A 21,343-nucleotide genomic window follows, 5' to 3' on the forward strand; every position below is an offset into this window, starting at 1 on the left:
CACAGGCGGTCTGTGAAACCTTCAGTCTGCAGACAGGCTGCAAGTGAAGGTAAACACAGCCTGTGAAAAACATTTCCACAAAACCTGCACTGATAAATAAACTGTACAGCCTGTTGATAAAAAAACTCTTATCAAATCCAAATAAAGGCATTTTTTGAATAGTTAAACACTTAAAGTGAGTGTCCTTTCGCTTCATCTGTGGAAGTGTTGACCATAAAATTTTATTACAGAGGTTAGAGCATGTCATAGGTATTAAAGGCACTGCGCTGCGGTGGTTTGAATCATATTTGTCTAATAGATTACAGTTTGTTCATGTAAATGGGGAATCTTCTTCACAGACTAAAGTTAATTATGGAGTTCCACAAGGTTCTGTGCTAGGACCAATTTTATTCACTTTATACATGCTTCCCTTAAGCAGTATTATTAGACGGTATTGCTTAAATTTTCATTGTTACGCAGATGATACCCAGCTTTATCTATCCATGAAGCCAGAGGACACACACCAATTAGTTAAACTGCAGGATTGTCTTACAGACATAAAGACATGGATGACCTCTAATTTCCTGCTTTTAAACTCAGATAAAACTGAAGTTATTGTACTTGGCCCCACAAATCTTAGAAGCATGGTGTCTAACCAGATCGTTACTCTGGATGGCATTTCCCTGATCTCTAGTAATACTGTGAGAAATCTTGGAGTCATTTTTGATCAGGATATGTCATTCAAAGCGCATATTAAACAAATATGTAGGACTGCCTTTTTGCATTTACGCAATATCTCTAAAATCAGAAAGGTCTTGTCTCAGAGTGATGCTGAAAAATTAATTAATGCATTTATTTCCTCTAGGCTGGACTATTGTAATTCATTATTATCAGGTTGTCCTAAAAGTTCCCTAAAAAGCCTTCAGTTGGTTCAGAATGCTGCAGCTAGAGTACTGACGGGGACTAGCAGGAGAGAGCATATCTCACCCGTGTTGGCCTCTCTTCATTGGCTTCCTGTTAATTCTAGAATAGAGTTTAAAATTCTTCTTCTTACTTATAAGGTTTTGAATAATCAGGTCCCATCTTATCTTAGGGACCTCGTAGTACCATATTACCCCATTAGAGCGCTTCGCTCTCAGACTGCAGGCTTACTTGTAGTTCCTAGGGTTTGTAAGAGTAGAATGGGAGGCAGAGCCTTCAGCTTTCAGGCTCCTCTCCTGTGGAACCAGCTCCCAATTCAGATCAGGGAGACAGATACCCTCTCTACTTTTAAGATTAGGCTTAAAACTTTCCTTTTCGCTAAGGCTTATAGTTAGGGCTGGATCAGGTGACCCTGGACCATCCCTTGGTTATGCTGCTTTAGACGTAGACTGTGGGGGGGTTCCCATGATGCACTGTTTCTTTCTCTTTTTGCTTCGTATGCATCACTCTGCATTTAATCATTAGTGATCGATCTCTGCCCCCCTTCACAGCATGTCTTTTTCCTGGTTCTTTCCCTCAGCCCCAACCAGTCTCAGCAGAAGACTGCCCCTCCCTGAGCCTGGTTCTGCTGGAGGTTTCTTCCTGTTAAAAGGGAGTTTTTCCTTCCCACTGTAGCCAAGTGCTTGCTCATAGGGGGTCGTTTTGACCGTTGGGGTTTTTCATAATTATTGTATGGCCTTGCCTTACAATATAGAGCGCCTTGGGGCAACTGTTTGTTGTGATTTGGCGCTATATAAGAAAAAAAGTTGTTGTTGTTGTTGTTGTTGAAGTGGAGAGCAGCAGTGGACCAAACTGTATAAGAAAAAAAAAAATTTACAAACACACTGCTTCACTTTAAATGTGCAGTAAGTCCGTGTCAGATGATCAGCGTTGACCCGCTTTCTCTTAAAAGGCTTTATTTTACTCAGCGTGCTACTTTGTAAACTTGTACCGTCGGCTGCTACATTGATTAGCTCTTACATGATGCACATGCTCCATGATCTTCTCTGTTTTTTTGGGGGTTTTTTTTGGGAGTGTTACAGCATCACATATAGGCCTGGCATATGTACATTAAAGGAAGCCTTGAGACAGCACACATCCAGGACACATCCAGGCTGGTCAAACTGATCAGGCAGGCTGGCTCCCTGGTTGGCATGAGGCTGGACTCTTTGGTGACAGTGGCAGAGAACACTGGACAAACTGCTGGATAGGGATGGGTATTGATAAGATTTTATCTATGATACCATTATCGATTCCGCTTATCGATCAGCATCAGTTTAATTCATAAAGAATACAGGACATCTCATTTTGGGAGGAAAAAAAAGTTTTAGTTGATTGTAGTTTGTCTGTATTACAGCGTTTGTAAAGAGGTGTCATTTTATTTAAAGCGGCAATTCGTTTTGAAGTTATTAATTCTGACTGGACTCTGTCTCGGCAGAGAGCCGTGCAGCGTTTGGAGCTGTGTGAATGTAACGGAGGACAATTCTCGTTTCTTGACTGCAACAAGACAAGAGTCCCAGTTAGTGACTTTAATCCACACAAAAGTGACTCACGATTTACATATTTTAATGGCTTTGAGAGGGGTTAAGAAGCAGACTTGCTACCTCTGAAGAGCAGTGAATCAAAGAACCAACGACCCAGCGGATCGAAGCATTGCTTCATTGGTTCACGCTTCAAACTGGAGTCATGCTGTAGAAATGGTTGATTACAGACCCAATCCAAGGTCTGTAAACACCCTCAAAAACAACGGCTGCTCTGAAGGACTGATAAGGGAATCATTAAGCCATAAGACTATTGATATCGGTGGATTGAATCATTTCTTAACGATACTCGAAAAGACCTGGTTCTCGATCCCCAACCCTACTGCTGGACATGATGAACGATGCCAGTTACCCTCTGCACACTGTCATCAGCAACCCTTGTGTGCTGCTATACAATGCTGCTGGAACCTCAATTTCCCTGAGCGAGTCTTCCCAGGGGATCAGTAAAGTTCCGCCTAATCTACTCTAAGACAACCCTTGTACTGTTGCACACCTAAAGACTGATTTGCAAGAAGAACGGCACAAAATAGCATTTGAAAGACTTAATCACTTTTTATCCTCAAGGCCAAAACATTTTTAAGTTTTGACAAGAAATGGCAACAGTACGAAGTGGTAAATGCTTTGGTGTCTCAACTTTTTGTTGGAATGTGTTGTGAGGGAGGACGTGCAGGTAATTAAAAGTGAAAAGAAAATGCAGAGGACAGTGTGAAATCTGTTACTGACTGCGGCACGGGAGCACCTGACACAGCACAAGGATTTAACTGCCCTCAAGTAGATTGAAATGTATATGCTGCTGCCACGCCCACATTTTTCATTGGTCAGATTGCGTGAAAGGTACTTGGACTCCATTAATTAGTTAATTACTGCTTGCAACAGCTGTATTTTTGAAACATGTTTTTTTTCCAATTTTCTGTCCAAAAACCTATTTCAACATATCAGTCTGAAATACATTTAAAACACAAGCAAAGGAAAAATGTGCTTTTACTTTTCATTGTTTCATGGCATGATTTTATTACCAGAAGTGTGTGTGTGTGTGTGTGTGTGTGTGTGTGTGTGTGTGTGTGTGTGTGTGTGTGTGTGTGTGTGTGTGTGTGTGTGTGTGTGTGTGTGTGTGTGTGTGTGTGTGTGTGTGTGTGTGTGTGTGTGTGTGTGTGTGTAGCTGGTGTTGGACTCCCAGAAGCGAGTGTTCAGTTGGGGTTTTGGGGGATATGGACGTCTGGGACACACGGAGCAGAAGGACGAGATGGTTCCTCGCCTGGTCAAACTGTTTGACTTTCCTGGACGTGGTGCCAGTAACATTTACGCAGGCTTCCAGTGTTCATTCGCTGTCAATGAGATGGGTAAGAAGTAACACCTGTCTTGTATTTTATGCTTTAATACTGGAAAACCTAAAATTTAAGTCACTGTCAGTTAATCTGACAGTGACAAGGGCCAGAGAGATGAGAAGAATAGCTGTAGAGTTGTCATTGTACAACAAAATGAAATTTGTCCATTGCATTTAGCCCATCCTAATTGGCGTTAGACACAGTCTAACCACTAGGAGCAGTAGGCTGCCACAGTCCGGCGCCTGAGGAGTGTGTGTCTATGACAGGGGCATCACACTACTCAGCCTCCCTGGTAAAGTTTACTCCATGGTAACGGAAAGGGGAGTTTGGCCGATAGTCGAACCTCGGATTGAAGAGGAACAGCATGGGTTCTGTCCTGGCCGTGGAACAGCTGACCAGCTCTTCAATCTCACAAGGATCCTGGTGGGTGCCTGGGAGTATATCCATCCAGTCTACATGTGTTTTGTGGACTTGGAGAAGGCGTATGATGGGGTACCCCGGGAGATACTGTGGGAGGTGCTGCGGGAGTCTCTTCTCAAGGCCATCCAATCTCTATACTCACAGAGCGAGAGCTGTGTTTGGGTCCACCAGGGCTGCACCTTGTCACCAATCCTGTTTGTGATATTCATGGACAGGATATGGAGGAATAGTCGGGGGAGGAGCATCTTCAGTTTGGTGGGCTCAGGGTGCCATCACTGCTTTTTGCAGATAATGTGGTCCTGTTGGCTTCATCGGCCTGTGACCTTCAACACTCACTGGATCGGTTCACAGCCAAGTGTGAAGTGGCTGGGATGAAGATAAGCACCTCTAAATCTGAGGCCAAGGTTCTCAGCAGGAAACCGATGGATTGCCTGCTGCTGAGCCTGCCCTAGGGATTGTGGTCTTGCCCCAAGTGGAGTAGCTCAGGTACCTCAGGGTTGTGCTCACGAGTGAGGGGACAATGGGGCACGAGATTGGCTGGAGAATCGGCACAGCAGGGACGGAGTTGCATGCGCTGTACCGTACTGTTGTGACGAAAAGGGAGCTGAGCCGAAAGGTGAAGCTCTCGATCTACTGGTCAGTTTAAGTTCCTACTCTCACCTATGGTCATGAGGGTTGGCTCATGACAAAAAGAACTAGATCGTGGTTAGAAGTGGCTGAAATGGGCTTCCTTAGGAGGGTGGCTGGTGTTTCCCTTATTGATAGGGTGAGTAGCTCAGTCATCTGTGGGGAGCTCGGAGTAGAGCTGATGCTCCTTTGCGTTGAAAGGAGCCAGCTGAGGTGCTTCTGGCATCTGGAAAGGATGCCTCCTGGGCGCCTCCCTAGGGATGTGTTCCAGGCACGTCCCCCTAGGAGGAGACCCAGTACTAGGTGGGGAGATTATATTTCCACACTAGCCTGCGAACATCTCAGTATCCTCGAGTCAGAAGTGGTAATGTGTCCCGGAAAAGGGAAGTCTGGGGTCCCCTGCTGGAGCGGTTTCACCCGTGACCCGGTTCCAGATAAGCAGTTGATGGTGAGTGTCGGTTAATTTAGAAACACACCAGCAGAACACAACCAAACAACAAGATGTTTGGTTGTGTTCTGTCAAAAGGGACATGTCTGTTTGTGTCTCTGCACTGAAACGTTGATTCTTGATGTCTGGTGTGACGACTTCGTGTGTGTGTGTGTGTGTGTGTGTGTGTGTGTGTGTGTGTGTGTGTGTGTGTGTGTGTGTGTGTGTGTGTGTGTGTGTGTGTGTGTGTGTGTGTGTGTGTGTGTGTGTGTGTGTGTGTTTTGGGATGTGCACATTTATCTGTGTGTTTGCAGGTGGGCTCTTCTTCTGGGGGGTGACAAACACTTCCAGAGAGTCAACTATGTACCCCAAAGCTGTGCAGGACCTCTGTGGCTGGAAGATCCGCAGTTTGGCATGTGGGTACGTGTGAATATCTCAGCTTCTTCTCTGAATCTAGACTCGAGTTTGCCACAAGATATGTGGGGAAATCTGAGTGGGGAAGCACAAGACAGATTGCATTCAGTCTCTCTAATCTCAGACATAACTCCTCCTGAGTTATGTCTTGGTGGCTTCCCTCAGTCATCTTCTTCGTGCACACCAACTCAGTTTTTGAGGACAGTTTGCTCTACAGAGGTAAAGCATACGCTCATATTTGTTTGCCTGATTTGTGTATATTTACCTTCAAATCACAACCAACTGTCTTAGTCCATGGGCCAGTCACAACCAATTAAGGGGTTTAAAGGACACTTAGAATTCAGCCTCAGTGTACCATGGCCATCCCATGGTGGTAGCTATAGCCAAGTAAGGTTCAATGTTGTGTTACACAGATGTCAAACTATAAAAATGCTCCAGTCATGTTGAAAACTATACTGCATTATTTATCTGATCATAACAATTCCAAAAAGGTATAGTTTGGGTTAACTGTGACTCAGTGTTCTGGAGTTATGGAGTAAAAACTCCTAAAATTGTGACAAAGGTCAGTTTCTGTTTGTACAGAGTGATGGCAAAGAAGAGAAGGGAAAATAGTCAAATTATTTTTACAGGAATCTCACCAATCTGAAACTGAACATGAAAAATTAAAACCCTTTAAGGCATGGGTGCCCAGATCTACTTTTAAAGTTGAGAGTGTATCGAGATCTACCGAGCCACATCAAACGCCACAGCGTAATAATAATACAATTTTCTGGCAGGTTTTAACAATAATAATGCATCATTGAAGTAAATGTGCACGGTGGAAAAGAATAAGCACAAGTAGTCCTCGGACTGGCCTCAAGTTGGAAAAGTTGTTCCCGACCCTAGTGGGACTTCTGTCCCCGAGAGGAGGAAGCTGGTCTCTGATAGTCTGGACAGTAGGAGCTGAGTTCAGCCGTAATCAGGCACTCAGACACTCTCTGTCTGCATTAGAGTCCAGATTTGGACGTTCATGTCAGGTGTTGCTCTGGATTTGAGCTCAATGTCATTTTTCAGTGTGAGGATCCAGGATGAAGAGTGATGTCATTTTGGACGATATACAGTCCACATCTATATTTTCCCCAAATGGAAAACTGACAACAGGCTCTTTGGAGGCAAAGTCAGTAAGATGCTCTGCACGTGATCATCATAACGTGCACTCTCAGGCTCCACCCACTCTGTGTCCTGGTGCTTAAGTTCTGTGTCCATGTGTGGAAAGTTCTGCAGGTCTCACTGTTGCAACCTGCTTGATAGCACATGTAATATGCTTTTAAAGTTGATTTCAAATCCAACAGCTGTGCATGTTCAGCATGGATTGAACGTTTCATAAATTTACCTCTGCTGAGCCACCAAACATCTGTGTGCAGATGATGTGTGTCTCCTCCAGCTGTGAACAGAATGAATGTGTCCTCAGACTCCTGGCCCGAACAGAACACTGCAGTCTTGTTCTCCACATTCATCACTCTTCATATTTATTTATCATGAATCATTGTGTTGCTCACCGACTTTTCAATTCCTGGACTTTTCAAGCGAGCAGAGGGGATTTAGCCGGGTTAGCATTAGAAGTTAGCATCGTATTTCTTGTGAATCGTCTGAAATGCTGCTCCAAATTCCCTTTCTTCAAAGCCACATTTACATTGCACATAAGACAGATGGATTTGTCATTCAAATAAATTAAAAAAATAATACAGGATGAAAATTATAATTGTTCTTATCCACCATAGAAGAAGAGCTGTTCTTCTACTCTGGCGTTTAACGCCAGCTGGCATCCTTGTTGGTGCATTGCTGCCACCTGCTGCATCAATCTGATATAGCAGCACTATGTCCTCTAGAGTCCAGTGACAGATTTTTTTTTCATGCGATCGACTGGAACTCAGCCCGCGATCGACTGGAACTCAGCCTTAAGGGTTGTTTTCAGATCACTTCTGTTGTGTAATGGACATATGTGTACAAGGTTTATTTCCCTCTTTGAGGGGCATTTTTTGGCAAGTGTGAAGATCCGGTTGTTAATGTAAAGTCATGTTAGCTGCTGTTTTTGAATTTGGATCCACTCACAGCTCTCATGCAGTTTGTTACTTGTTAAAGGAACACATTAGTGCATGAAGTGCAGCTCCTCTGCTCGCTGCACTCCACAGTTGACTCGGACATCAGTTGTCACAGATTCATTTATTCATTCATTTTCTGATGCTTATCGGGGTCACGGTGGCTGTAGATTAACCAGCTCATCCCACACTTCCCAGCCAAGTCCTCCAACTCTTTTTGGAGAATCAGGAGGCATTTTCAAGCCAGCTGGGAAATATAATCCTTTCAGTTGTTCTGCTTCTTAGTTGGAGCCTCCTCCTCTTGGTTGGATGGACCTCCTCCCAAAGCACCTCAGCGGGCTTTTTTTTGTTTTTTTTTACACAAAGGAGCAGTGGCTCAACTCTGAATTCCTCCTGGATAATCAGGCATCCCTGAGTTTACACTCAGATACCCGATAGAGGACTCTCATGTGTTCCACTTGTATCCACAACCTGTTTTTTGTGACTCAAAGCTCATGGTCATAGTAGGCATGTCACAAAATTCACCAACTTGATACCTGCATCTGTAGTCTGAATCTGTATCAGTTTTGATGCCCCACTTGAATCATGTGCTCCACACCCCGAACAGTTGGCGGCGGTAATGTGCAAACATTGGTAAACAAGCAGTCAGTGAGGCGTAATAATCAGTTAACGGTGGTTTGAAGCATCGTGATGTTTGGAGATGACAGATGAGTGAGTTCATGTCCATTCATCTTACCGTTATTCCGTTAGCCATGCAGGCTAACGTAACACAGTTTGATGTTCTGCTAGTAGGTACGAGGGTAGGCTGAAAAGTTCTGAGGCTCACTATGATACAGTTAATGCATTAACTGTATCATAGTGAGCCTTAGAACTTTTACAGCCTACCCTCGTATGTGGGAAAATGTTGAAATAAGTATGTCCATTCTGGAGCTGCACATCAGACTCCAACTAATCTTATAGACATCAGTAATATTTGAAGCTCACCCAACTGTGTCATGAACCAGTGCTTCATAGCACAAAGTCAGGAAGCACAGCGTCCTGTCCGTCAGCTGAGTGTGTGTGTGTGTGTGTGTGTGTGTGTGTGTGTGTGTGTGTGTGTGTGTGTGTGTGTGTGTGTGTGTGTGTGTGTGTGTGTGTGTGTGTGTGTGTGTGTGTGTGTGTGTGTGTGTGTGTTGAACAGGAAGAGCAGCATCATTATCGCTGCAGATGAGAGCACCATCAGCTGGGGCCCGTCGCCTACGTTTGGTGAGCTGGTGAGTCATGTGACCTGACTGGATGTTGTGTAAACAGTAACACACTTTGTGATCACATCAGCAGTTATTCTAGTTTTGTGCTAATCTTTTAGGGTTACGGCGATAACAAACCCAAATCGTCCACCACCGCCCAGGAGGTCAAGACCTTAGATGGCATCTACATCGAGCAGGTAAATGTCCCGCTCAGCTTGCTGAGTGGACTTCCCACAGTGGGCTCTGTGACCTTGTTTCCAGCAGCAGTGGCATGTTGCCTAATTGTCACAGAAACAAAGAAAGCTGGTGGTTGGCTCTCACTGCGGTATTGTATCACTTCCTGTTCCAGAGCACAGCGGTGTTTTTCTGTATCTGTTAGCTGTTTAATCTGCGCAGTTAGATTGATCTAGTTAACTAGACAACGATTTGTTTCACAGTGTAATCTTCACGTGCCTTAACTAAAGCACTCCCTCTGCTGAATCACCTCTAAATTATTTACACATTATTCACTTTGTGTGTTTTTAGGAATCCGCTAGCTTAGCGCAGCTACTAGCTCTTAGCCGGTTTAGCATGGCGGCTTCTCCTGTCTCTCCCGCACTTTTCTGCTCTGGGTGTGAAATGTTTAGTTATTCCTCGGCCTCCTTTAGCACTAATGGTACTTGTAATTAGTGTAGCTTATTCGTAGCTTTGGAGGCCAGGCTGGGCGAATTGGAGACTCGGCTCCGCACCGTGGAAAATTCTACAGCTAGCCAGGCCCCTGTAGTCGGTGCGGACCAAGGTAGCTTAGCCGCCGTTAGTTTCCCTCTGGCAGATCCCGAGCAGCCGGGAAAGCAGGCCGACTGGGTGACTGTGAGGAGGAAGCGTAGTTCTAAACAGAAGCCCCGTGTACACCGCCAACCCGTTCACATTTCTAACCGTTTTTCCCCACTCGACGACACACCCGCCGAGGATCAAACTCTGGTTATTGGCAACTCTGTTTTGAGAAATGTGAAGTTAGCGACACCAGCAACCACAGTCAGTTGTCTTCCAGGGGCCAGAGCAGGCGACATTGAAGGAAATTTGAAACTGCTGGCTAAGGCTAAGCGTAAATTTGGTAAGATTGTAATTCACGTCGACAGTAATGACACCCGGTTACGCCAATCAGAGGTCACTAAAATTAACATTGAATCGGTGTGTAACTTTGCAAAAACAATGTCAGACTCTGTAGTTTTCTCTGGGCCCCTCCCCAATCGGACCGGGAGTGACATGTTTAGCCGCATGTTCTCCTTGAATTGCTGGCTATCTGAGTGGTGTCCAAAAAATGAGGTGGGCTTCATAGATAATTGGCAAAGCTTCTGGGGAAAACCTGGTCTTGTTAGGAGAGACGGCATCCATCCCACTTTGGATGGAGCAGCTCTCATTTCTAGAAATCTGGCCAATTTTCTTAAATCCTCCAAACTGTGACTATCCAGGGTTGGGACCAGGAAGCAGAGTTGTAGTCTTACACACCTCTCTGCAGCTTCTCTCCCCCTGCCATCCCCTCATTACCCCATCCCCGTAGAGACGGTGCCTGCTCCCAGACCACCAATAACCAGCAAAAATCTATTTAAGCATAAAAATTCAAAAAGAAAAAATAATATAGCACCTTCAACTGCACCACAGACTAAAACAGTTAAATGTGGTCTATTAAACATTAGGTCTCTCACTTCTAAGTCCCTGTTAGTAGCACGGGCCGAGGCGGAGGATTAGCAGCAATCTTCCATTCCATCTTATTAATTAATCAGAAACCCAGACAGAGCTTTAATTCTTTTGAAAGCTTGACTCTTAGTCTTGTCCATCCAAATTGGAAGTCCCAAAAACCAGTTTTATTTGTTATTATCTATCGTCCTCCTGGTCGTTACTGTGAGTTTCTCTGTGAATTTTCAGACCTTTTGTCTGACTTAGTGCTTAGCTCAGATAAGATAATTATAGTGGGTGATTTTAACATCCACACAGATGCTGAGAATGACAGCCTCAACACTGCATTTAATCTATTATTAGACTCAATTGGCTTTGCTCAAAATGTAAATGAGTCCACCCACCACTTTAATCATATCTTAGATCTTGTTCTGACTTATGGTATGGAAATTGAAGACTTAACAGTATTCCCTGAAAACTCCCTTCTGTCTGATCATTTCTTAATAACATTTACATTTACTCTGATGGACTACCCAGCAGCGGGGAATAAGTTTCATTACACTAGAAGTCTTTCAGAAAGCGCTGTAACTAGGTTTAAGGATATGATTCCTTCTTTATGTTCTCTAATGCCATATACCAACACAGTGCAGAGTAGCTACCTAAACTCTGTAAGTGAGATAGAGTATCTCGTCAATAGCTTTACATCCTCATTGAAGACAACTTTGGATGCTGTAGCTCCTCTGAAAAAGAGAGCTTTAAATCAGAAGTGCCTGACTCCGTGGTATAACTCACAAACTCGCAGCTTAAAGCAGATAACCCGTAAGTTGGAGAGGAAATGGCATCTCACTAATTTAGAAAATCTTCACTTAGCCTGGAAAAAGAGTCTGTTGCTCTATAAAAAAGCCCTCCGTAAAGCTAGGACATCTTACTACTCATCACTAATTGAAGAAAATAAGAACAACCCCTGGTTTCTTTTCAGCACTGTAGCCAGGCTGACAAAGAGTCAGAGCTCTATTGAGCCGAGTATTCCTTTAACTTTAACTAGTAATGACTTCATGACTTTCTTTGCTAATAAAATTTTAACTATTAGAGAAAAAATTACTCATAACCATCCCAAAGACGTATCGTTATCTTTGGCTGCTTTCAGTGATGCCGGTATTTGGTTAGACTCTTTCTCTCCGATTGTTCTGTCTGAGTTATTTTCATTAGTTACTTCATCCAAACCATCAACATGTCTATTAGACCCCATTCCTACCAGGCTGCTCAAGGAAGCCCTACCATTAATTAATGCTTCGATCTTAAATATGATCAATCTATCTTTATTAGTTGGCTATGTACCACAGGCTTTTAAGGTGGCAGTAATTAAACCATTACTTAAAAAGCCATCACTTGACCCAGCTATCTTAGCTAATTATAGGCCAATCTCCAACCTTCCTTTTCTCTCAAAAATTCTTGAAAGGGTAGTTGTAAAACAGCTAACTGATCATCTGCAGAGGAATGGTCTATTTGAAGAGTTTTAGTCAGGTTTTAGAATTCATCATAGTACAGAAACAGCATTAGTGAAGGTTACAAATGATCTTCTTATGGCCTCGGACAGTGGACTCATCTCTGTGCTTGTTCTGTTAGACCTCAGTGCTGCTTTTGATACTGTTGACCATAAAATTTTATTACAGAGATTAGAGCATGCCATAGGTATTAAAGGCACTGCGCTGCAGTGGTTTGAATCATATTTATCTAATAGATTATTTATTATTATTATTCTCACTCTTGAAATCGAAATTTCGGCCTCTTCCCATGCTCAAAAACTCAAACTTTCCAAAGTCGTCCGGCCAGATCCGAAATTCGATATTTTGGGGGCGTCGCACATGGTCGCAGAAAAATCGCGAAATAGCGCCCCCTAGAAATGTTCAAAAACCCCTCCGCATTGGGCTTTTTTCGTCGTAGCCTCACGAAATTCGGTACACATATTTACCATGCCAGGACGCACGAAAAAGTCTCTTACTGTCATGGTGAAATATCGACAGGAAGTCGGCCATTTTGATTTTAAGTTTCGATTTTGAGCAAATTTTTGCCATTTTTGGCCATTTCCAATACTTACATTTGAACGAACTCGTCCTAGGGATTTCATCCGATCGACTTCAAATTTGGTCAAAATCATCACAACACAATGGTGATCAAAAGTTATCAAAAGATTCTAATTAAGTCAAAAGGCGTGGCTGCTAGGGGTCATCAAACTTTGGCGAGCTTTTCGGAGCACGCCATTTCACTTCGAACGGCTGTCATGCCCACATACTTCATCGTAGATCCTTCAAACTTGCTGGACAGGACATGATGAGGGCTCCGCCCTGAACGTCTACATATCTTAAGTTCCCACCTGCACCATAGCGCCCCCCGGTGGTGGCGGGAAATGTCCTATTTTTACTTTAAGAGGTCCTGATGTCACATACTTAACCCAATCAACTTCATTCCACTTTTAAAACATGCAGAACAAATTGGTGAACATAGGCGATAAACGCCGTGAAGTTACGAGTAACGGTGTCCGTGTGGCGGCGTACCGAATATTGCCCATTCGCCATGAATTTACATTCTTCCTTTTGACGGCTTTAATTTTGGCACATCATGAAAATTGATACACAAGTCGAGCACGACAACCTCTTACAATTCATAGGGGCGTCGCCCATGGGCCCCCTCCCCATAGGGGTTTTTTTGGAGTAGGGAGATGAAAATTGGTACACGTGTGACTTGCATAGACGTACAAAAAAGTCTCTTGCACCATGGGTCTACTCCAAACAGGAAGTCGGCCATTTTGAATTTTCTTCTAATTTTGACGTGATTTCCACATGTTGTATTTGAACGAACTCCTCCTAGGGATTTTGTCCAATGCACTTCTAATTTCTTCCAGATCACCCAGAGACGATACTGACCAAAAGTTATCGAAAGCTTTTCTGTATGTCGAAGGGTGTGGCCGCTATGGTGCCGCCATTTTGACCCTTCGCCATATGAACATTATACTTAAACAGGTACTGAAGTCACATATTTAACCCCATCAACTTCCTTCCGCTTCTAAAACATGCAGATCAACTTGGTGAACGTAGGCGATGATCGCCATGAAGTTACGAGTAACGGCATCCGTGTGGTGGCGTGCCGAATATTGCCCATTCGCCATGAAATTATGTTCTTCCTTTTGACGGCTTTAATTTTGTCATATCATCATGAAAATTGAAACACAGGTCAAGCATGACAACCTCTTACAATTCATAGGGGCATCGCCCGTGGGCGGGGCAAAATGCCTCAATAGTGCCCCCTTGAAACTTTCCAAAACCCCTCCCCATAGGGTTTTTTTTTTTTTTTTTTGGAGTAGGGAGATGAAAATTGGTATACGTGTGACTTGCATAGACGTACAAAAAAGTCTCTTGCACCAACATCAAGTCATGATAACTCCTTCATGCTTGCCTGATTGACTTGAAACTTCACATGTATGATGACGGTTGGCCCCTGAACACACCCAGCCCCTCTGTGTGTACACTGAGCGCCCCCTAGTGGATGAACAATCAACATGTCATAACTCCTTGATGCATTGTGTGATTTAAAATTTTAACTGTGTGAAGAGTGGTTGCCCCTGCATGCACATGCCCACATGTGGTCACAAGGGCACCCACTGGCCTGGGTAGGCGGTTGCGCGGAACGAGGGCCCGTATATGACTGCTTGCAGTCCTAGTTATTATTATTATTATTTATTATTATTATTATTCTCACTCTTGAAATAGAAATTTCGGCCTCTTCCCATGCTCAAAAACTCACCTAACTTTCCAAAGTCGTCCGGCCGGATCCGAAATTCGATATTTTGGGGGCGTCGCACATGGTCGCAGAAAAATCGTGAAATAGCGCCCCCTAGAAATGTTCAAAAACCCCTCCACATTGGGCTTTTTTCGTCGTAGCCTCACGAAATTCGGTACACATATTTACCATGCCAGGTCGCACAAGAAAGTCTCTTACTGTCATGGTGAAATATCGACAGGAAGTCAGCCATTTTGATTTTAAGTTTAGATTTTGAGCAAATTTTTGCCATTTTTGGCCATTTCCACTACTTACATTTGAACGAACTCGTCCTAGGGATTTTATCCGATCGTCTTCAAATTTGGTCAAAATCATCACAACACAATGGTGATCAAAAGTTATCAAAAGATTCTAATTAAGTCAAAAGGCGTGGCTGCTAGGGGTTGTCAAACTTTGGCGAGCTTTTCGGAGCACGCCATTTCACTTCGAACGGCTGTCACGCCCACATACTTCATCGTAGATCCTTCAAACTTGCTGGACATGATGAGGGCTCCGCCCTGAACGTCTGCATATCTTAAGTTCCCACCTGCTCCATAGCGCCCCCCGGTGGTGGCGGGAAATGTCCTATTTTTACTTTAAGAGGTCCTGATGTCACATACTTAACCCAATCAACTTCATTCCACTTCTAAAACATGCAGAACAAATTGGTGAACGTAGGCGATGAACGCCGTGAAGTTACGAGTAACGGCGTCCGTGTGGCGGCGTGCCGAATATTGCCCATTCGCCATGAAATTACGTTCTTCCTTTTGACGGCTTTAATTTTGTCAAATGATCATGAAAATTGATACACAGGTCGAGCACGACAACCTCTTACAATTCATAGGGGCGTCGCCCATGGGCGGGGCAAAATGTCTCAATAGCGCCCCCTTGAAACTTTCAAAAACCCCTCCCCATAGGGGTTTTTTTTGGAGTAGGGAGATGAAAATTGGTACACGTGTGACTTGCATAGACGTACAAAAAAGTCTCTTGCACCATGAGTCTACTCCAAACAGGAAGTCGGCCATTTTGAATTTTCTTCTCATTTTTAAATGATTTCCACATGTTGTATTTGAACAAACTCCTCCTAGGGATTTTGTCCAATGCACTTCAAATTTCTTTGACAGCATCCAGAGATGACACTGACCAAAAGTTATCGAAAGCTTTTCTCTATGTTGAAGGGTGTGGCCGCTATGGTGCCGCCATTTTGACCCTTTGCCATGGAACATCAAGTCATGATAACTCCTTCATGCTTTAACTGATTGACTTGAAACTTCACATGTATGATGACGGTTGGCCCCTGAACACACCCAGCACCTCTGTTTGTACATTGAGCGCCCCCTAGTGGATGAACAATCAAAATGTCATAACTCCTTGATGCATTGTGTGATTTGTTTAAAATTTTAACTGTGTGATGATTGGTTGCCCCTGCATGCACATGCCCACATGTGGTCACAAGGGCACCCATTGGCCTGGGTAGGCGGTTGCGCAGAACGAGGGCCCGTATATGACTGCTTGCAGTCCTAGTTTTTGTTTGGTTTTTTTTGGAAGTATCACGGACTACATCGTCAGAATTATTTTTGAACTATCTGTTTTTCCAAGGTGACTGAGAACAATTTTGGACACCTATTTAAAGGTCGTGTTGAACTGTTGATGAACTGGTGAGGCCTCCGTGACACTGGCACTTTGCGCCACAGTTGCTCCATCAGATCAGGGTTTCTGCGTTGGAGGTCCTTCTTCAGGTTGTTGAGTTGCAGCGCCTGGTGTGGCTGGGCCAATCCGGGACTGGCGCGGCCTTCTACAGGTGTAATCCATTAGTTTGGTGTCTGTGGGTGCTGGCTCGAGTCTCGGCTGTCAGTGGAGCTTCTCCCCCACCAGGCTTTGCTCTTTCCGCTACAAGTTGAAAGTTAAATTATCATCTGAAATATTACTGTACAAAGTGTTACCCAGTCAGTGATTAAACGAGGGGTGAAACATTTTTGGGGGCAATAAATGTTCCGTTCTTGTTAGACGTTGAGCCCCCCTAAAGCCCCCAGTGATGGAGCACGATGGAGCTCAGCACGTCATGAGTCTTTTACTGTTTGTGTTTGCAGGTGGTGATGGGTTACTCTCATTCTCTGGCTATTGCAAGACAGGACACTCAGCAGGAAGAGGAGAAGGTGAAAAAGCTTCCCGAATACAACCCCCGAACCATCTGACGGCCAACATCAACCCTCCACCGGATTCTGAGACCAGCACCACTCAGCCTGGAATCGGCCTCCTACTGGGAGGGAGATCCACATCCTGATACCAGCACACTGATTCTGTACCGACACTGAACTCGGAGACGGGGCGGCGAGGGGACCACAGGCACTTGAGCTTCCAAACTTCAGAGCCAAACTTTTCTTTTCAGTATTTGAAATGTTCTCAGAATTTTTTTCACTGGGGTGTATTTTTTATTTTTTTTTTAAGGGCGTTACAATCTGTTCCTGTGCTGCCTTTTAGACTCAGCGGGACGTGGACGTGGTTTTTTGTACATATATCAGCAGGAACTCTGGATCATCAGGAGTGGGGCACTCTGCTCATTGTTACATTCCTTTTGTTGTTTGCGTCAAAGATGCGCGTCACTCCTTCTCTTTACTAATTTAAGTCGCTCAAAGCGCTTTCAGAAGTTTGCATGTTTCAGCTTTCAAACGAGGCATTCTGGGTAAACCGTGCACCTCGTTATAAAATCAGGTGGTGTTTTTCTTCTACTTGTTCTGCATTCATTATTTGGTTATTTTTTTATTATTAAAATATTGAAATGAAAATTAAAGATCTCATAAATTAAAACATTCATCTTTGCATTTTTTTAAACAGTTAATGATGTAATGTGTAATTCGGGGGTGACCTGTATGGCGGCTGACCTGCACACAGTGACGCTGAGCCCGCTGGCTGCACTGTGGGAGAAAAACACCGGTCTGTCAGCGGGAAAGATCTGGTCATGTGACCAAACCTGGCCTTTGGTGAACCCAGAGGAAAGTAAAGTATTATAAACTATTTATTGAACATAGAAAAGACAAATCAATCATCATTTGGTCCTGGTTGGTCTAGAAGTAGCAGTGTTGGTAGCTTTCCTTGGTGTTAGTTACCACGTGCAGCCAGACCCACAGATTGTTCATCTTAAGGTACTTTCTCAGGTACTTTATGTATCTGCAACTCAGCCACATGGGGTGTGCAGACAGAACATTCTGAGTGCCGATCACAAGTCTGGATAAAGGAATAGTGCTGGTCCAGGTTAACGACCGCCACAGGTGTCATTGCCCAACAGGGTACTGGTTTTTTACAGAGTACTGGGAATTTGCTTTTTTTTTTTTGTTACTCCTAATATCAAACGTAGACAATGTAAAGACCCTGAAAAACCTCAGTGTTGGAGGAACTGTGGGAGTATGTCAGCAGGACATTTTCATATTTTCTGGGAATGTACTAAGATTGCACCCTACTGGTCAGAGGTGATAATAGAAATCAACACCATAATGGGCTTGAATTTACCCTGTGATTTTACTTTATCTATGAAATCTACCCCAAGGTTTGAGGAAGTCAGACAGATAACTTCTCTTAATTCTACTAGTAGGTGCAAAGAAAACCATAACTCACAAATGGTTGAGTGGATCCACCTTCATCGCTGGACTGGATAGAGGTCAAGATTTACAGAGTGGACAGACTTTTTCAATAAGACTTGGGGTTGACAAATGTGAGAAGTATTGGAAGAAATGGGATATTCACCTGAATCAGAGAATATTGTAAATTCAGAATCAGTGCAGTAATTTTCTTTCATTTGATGGTTTTCCTTTGGATTTAACTTACCGCCGTCTGTCCTAGTTGCTCTGAATGTTTGTTTAGAGATGGTCTGTATGTTCCATATTTCCTTATTCTCTCCTCTTTCTTAAAAAAAACAACTAGAAAACTACTAAAAAAAAAAAAAAGATGGTATTGGATTGGAGCAGGTCAAATGAGAGATAAGTTACCATAAAGCCCAGCTTTTGTGCAGATTGGGTTTGGAGCCAAGTTTGGACCTGTATAGTCACTGCAGTAAACATCTAGTGGCAAATCTGCTGATAACCTCTAAAATTAACAGAAACTACACAACTGAGGAGTAGAGAACTAACATCTCAAAGTGGCAGAGACATGACGTTACAAATATTGCACCAGTGTTGATTGTCAGTAGATTTTCTGTTTAGTGACCTTGAACCACCTCTGAATAATTTTTGATTGGCAAAAATTTTGCATGTGAGAATGACTCACCAAAAGGAAACTTTTTGGTGGGTGAGACTCCACATTTTTATGTTGGCATTTTTGGGGGGGGGACTAAGGGGGTTGTAGGCAGCAGCTGAAAGTAACTAGCATTTTAAAATTGAGTAATCACTTTAGTAAACAAGTTACTTTTTCAAGGAGTAATTGGATTGAAATAACTGTGGCCACACGGGTCATCGGTGACAAAAAATGGTGGATCCTTTATGTGTGTTAGTGTTTTTTCCTTTCTTTACTGCGATATGCTGCATGGACTGTGCCTTTAATACACACACACACACACACACACACACATATATATATATATATATATATATGTGTGTGTGTTGTGGAAATTTGAGTGTGTGGGGTCCTGGATAGAACTGATAGCCTTATAATGGTTATCAGTTTTATGGCTATGACATTTGTCCATTTTCTCAGATAAGCCACTTATTAATGAGCAATGATTTGACGGATACACGATTTGCTGCCACTAACAGTTTATGGTCAGTGTCTCTGTGGGGGTGTGGCCTATTTAATTTTTCATTATTTGATTATTATTGCATGTTTGCCTGCAATAATTTTGCAATCTGTTTTAATTTCCTGCATGTATTTTATTTTTGTTGTGCTGTGGAAATATTGAGTTGTGTTTAGGCCACTCCCCCTTTCTCCCACAAACCCCGGACATTGAGTGAATGCACCTGTTGCTAATTAGCACATCAGTGGCACAAAGAAAAACACACAATCTGAAGACAGAGCAGACAGGTGTGAAGGCACAGGCAGAGTGACGAGGGTGAAGGGCCAGATCTGGGATCACGTGGACCGGAGGCCGCGCAAACAGTGAGCCGTGGCAGACGGCATGAGAGCGAGCGGGACCTGGGAGCGGGCGGAGAGGACCGGATGTTATACATACACAAGGCGCACACCCCTCCACAAGCAAACATTTTACCCTCAACCCCCCACTGGCAGCTCTCCTCCCCCTGTAGGCCCACGGACAGCAGCGGTGGCACACGGAGCCATACAGAGCCCCAAGGACACGCTGGAAGCCTCCCCCCACCCCTTTTTTTTTTTTAGAAGCTCACCCTATGTTTTGAATCTGTGCTTTTAACTGGGTCCTAGTCCCCCCACTAGGTGGCGTTGTCTGCAACATTCTAAATACTTTTTTTTTTTTTGCTTTTAATTATTTTTTAATACCTTACTGGCCACAGATTTTCTGGTGTTGTCAGCAGGAAGATAGCTTTGTGAGCAGTGTTTTAACCAGAGGTATTTATCTACTTTTGAAGCTTTTTTTTTCTCAAAATGATGATGCCAGTTTATCCTGGTGACCCCTGGGTGCCTAAATTTGAAAGACAAGAAGGCAACATAACATTGCAATTAGTATTAAAGGCACTGCGCTGCGGTGGTTTGAATCATATTTGTCTAATAGATTACAATTTGTTCATGTAAATGGGGAATCTTCTTCACAGACTAAGGTTAATTATGGAGTTCCACAAGGTTCTGTACTAGGACCAATTTTATTCACTTTATACATGTTTCCCTTAGGCAGTATTATTAGACGGCATTGCTTAAATTTTCATTGTTACGCAGATGATACCCAGCTTTATCTATCCATGAAGCCAGAGGACACACACCAATTAGCTAAACTGCAGGATTGTCTTACAGACATAAAGACATGGATGACCTCTAATTTCCTGCTTTTAAACTCAGATAAAACTGAAGTTATTGTACTTGGCCCCACAAATCTAAGAAACATGGTGTCTAACCAGATCCTTACCAGATGGCATTACCCTGACCTCTAGTAATACTGTGAGAAATCTTGGAGTCATTTTTGATCAGGATATGTCATTCAATGCGCATATTAAATATGTAGGACTGCTTTTTTGCATCTACGCAATATCTCTAAAATCAGAAAGGTCTTGTCTCAGAGTGATGCTGAAAAACTAATTCATGCATTTATTTCCTCTAGGCTGGACTATTGTAATTCATTATTATCAGGTTGTCCTAAAAGTTCCCTAAAAAGTCTTCAGTTAATTCAAAATGCTGCAGCTAGAGTACTAACAGGGACTAGAAGGAGAGAGCATATCTCACCCATATTGGCCTCTCTTCATTGGCTTCCTGTTAATTCTAGAATAGAATTTAAAATTCTTCTTCTTACAAGGTTTTGAATAATCAGGTCCCATCTTATCTTAGGGACCTCATAGTACCATATCACCCCAATAGAGCGCTTCGCTCTCAGACTGCAGGCTTACTTGTAGTTCCTAGGGTTTGTAAGAGTAGAATGGGAGGCAGAGCCTTCAGCTTTCAGGCTCCTCTCCTGTGGAACCAGCTCCCAATTCAGATCAGGGAGACAGACACCCTCTCTACTTTTAAGATTAGGCTTAAAACTTTCCTTTTTGCTAAAGCTTATAGTTAGGGCTGGATCAGGTGACCCTGAACCATCCCTTAGTTATGCTGCTATAGACTTAGACTGCTGGGGGTTTCCCATGATGCACTGAGTGTTTCTTTCTCTTTTGCTCTGTATGCACCACTCTGCATTTAATCATTAGTGATTGATCTCTGCTCTCTTCCACAGCATGTCTTTTTCCTGGTTCTCTCCCTCAGCCCCAACCAGTCCCAGCAGAAGACTGCC

General features: G+C 43.5%; 1 protein-coding gene across 1 annotated transcript in view; it reads left to right on the plus strand.

Annotated features, from left to right (window-relative positions):
* rcc2 (regulator of chromosome condensation 2) overlaps window positions 1-16,995 on the plus strand; it is a 112,990-nt gene extending 95,995 nt beyond the window's left edge. The window contains exons 9-13 of the mRNA XM_034171654.1: window positions 3,640-3,820; window positions 5,594-5,699; window positions 8,952-9,024; window positions 9,117-9,194; window positions 16,560-16,995. Coding sequence (XP_034027545.1) covers window positions 3,640-3,820; window positions 5,594-5,699; window positions 8,952-9,024; window positions 9,117-9,194; window positions 16,560-16,664 — 543 coding nt within the window. The 3' untranslated portion in view covers window positions 16,665-16,995. The remainder of the gene's footprint in view (window positions 1-3,639; window positions 3,821-5,593; window positions 5,700-8,951; window positions 9,025-9,116; window positions 9,195-16,559) is intronic.
* The last annotated feature ends 4,348 nt before the right edge of the window (window positions 16,996-21,343 follow it).

Source organism: Thalassophryne amazonica, chromosome 6 (assembly GCF_902500255.1).
Source record: "Thalassophryne amazonica chromosome 6, fThaAma1.1, whole genome shotgun sequence".
NCBI lineage: Eukaryota > Metazoa > Chordata > Actinopteri > Batrachoidiformes > Batrachoididae > Thalassophryne > Thalassophryne amazonica.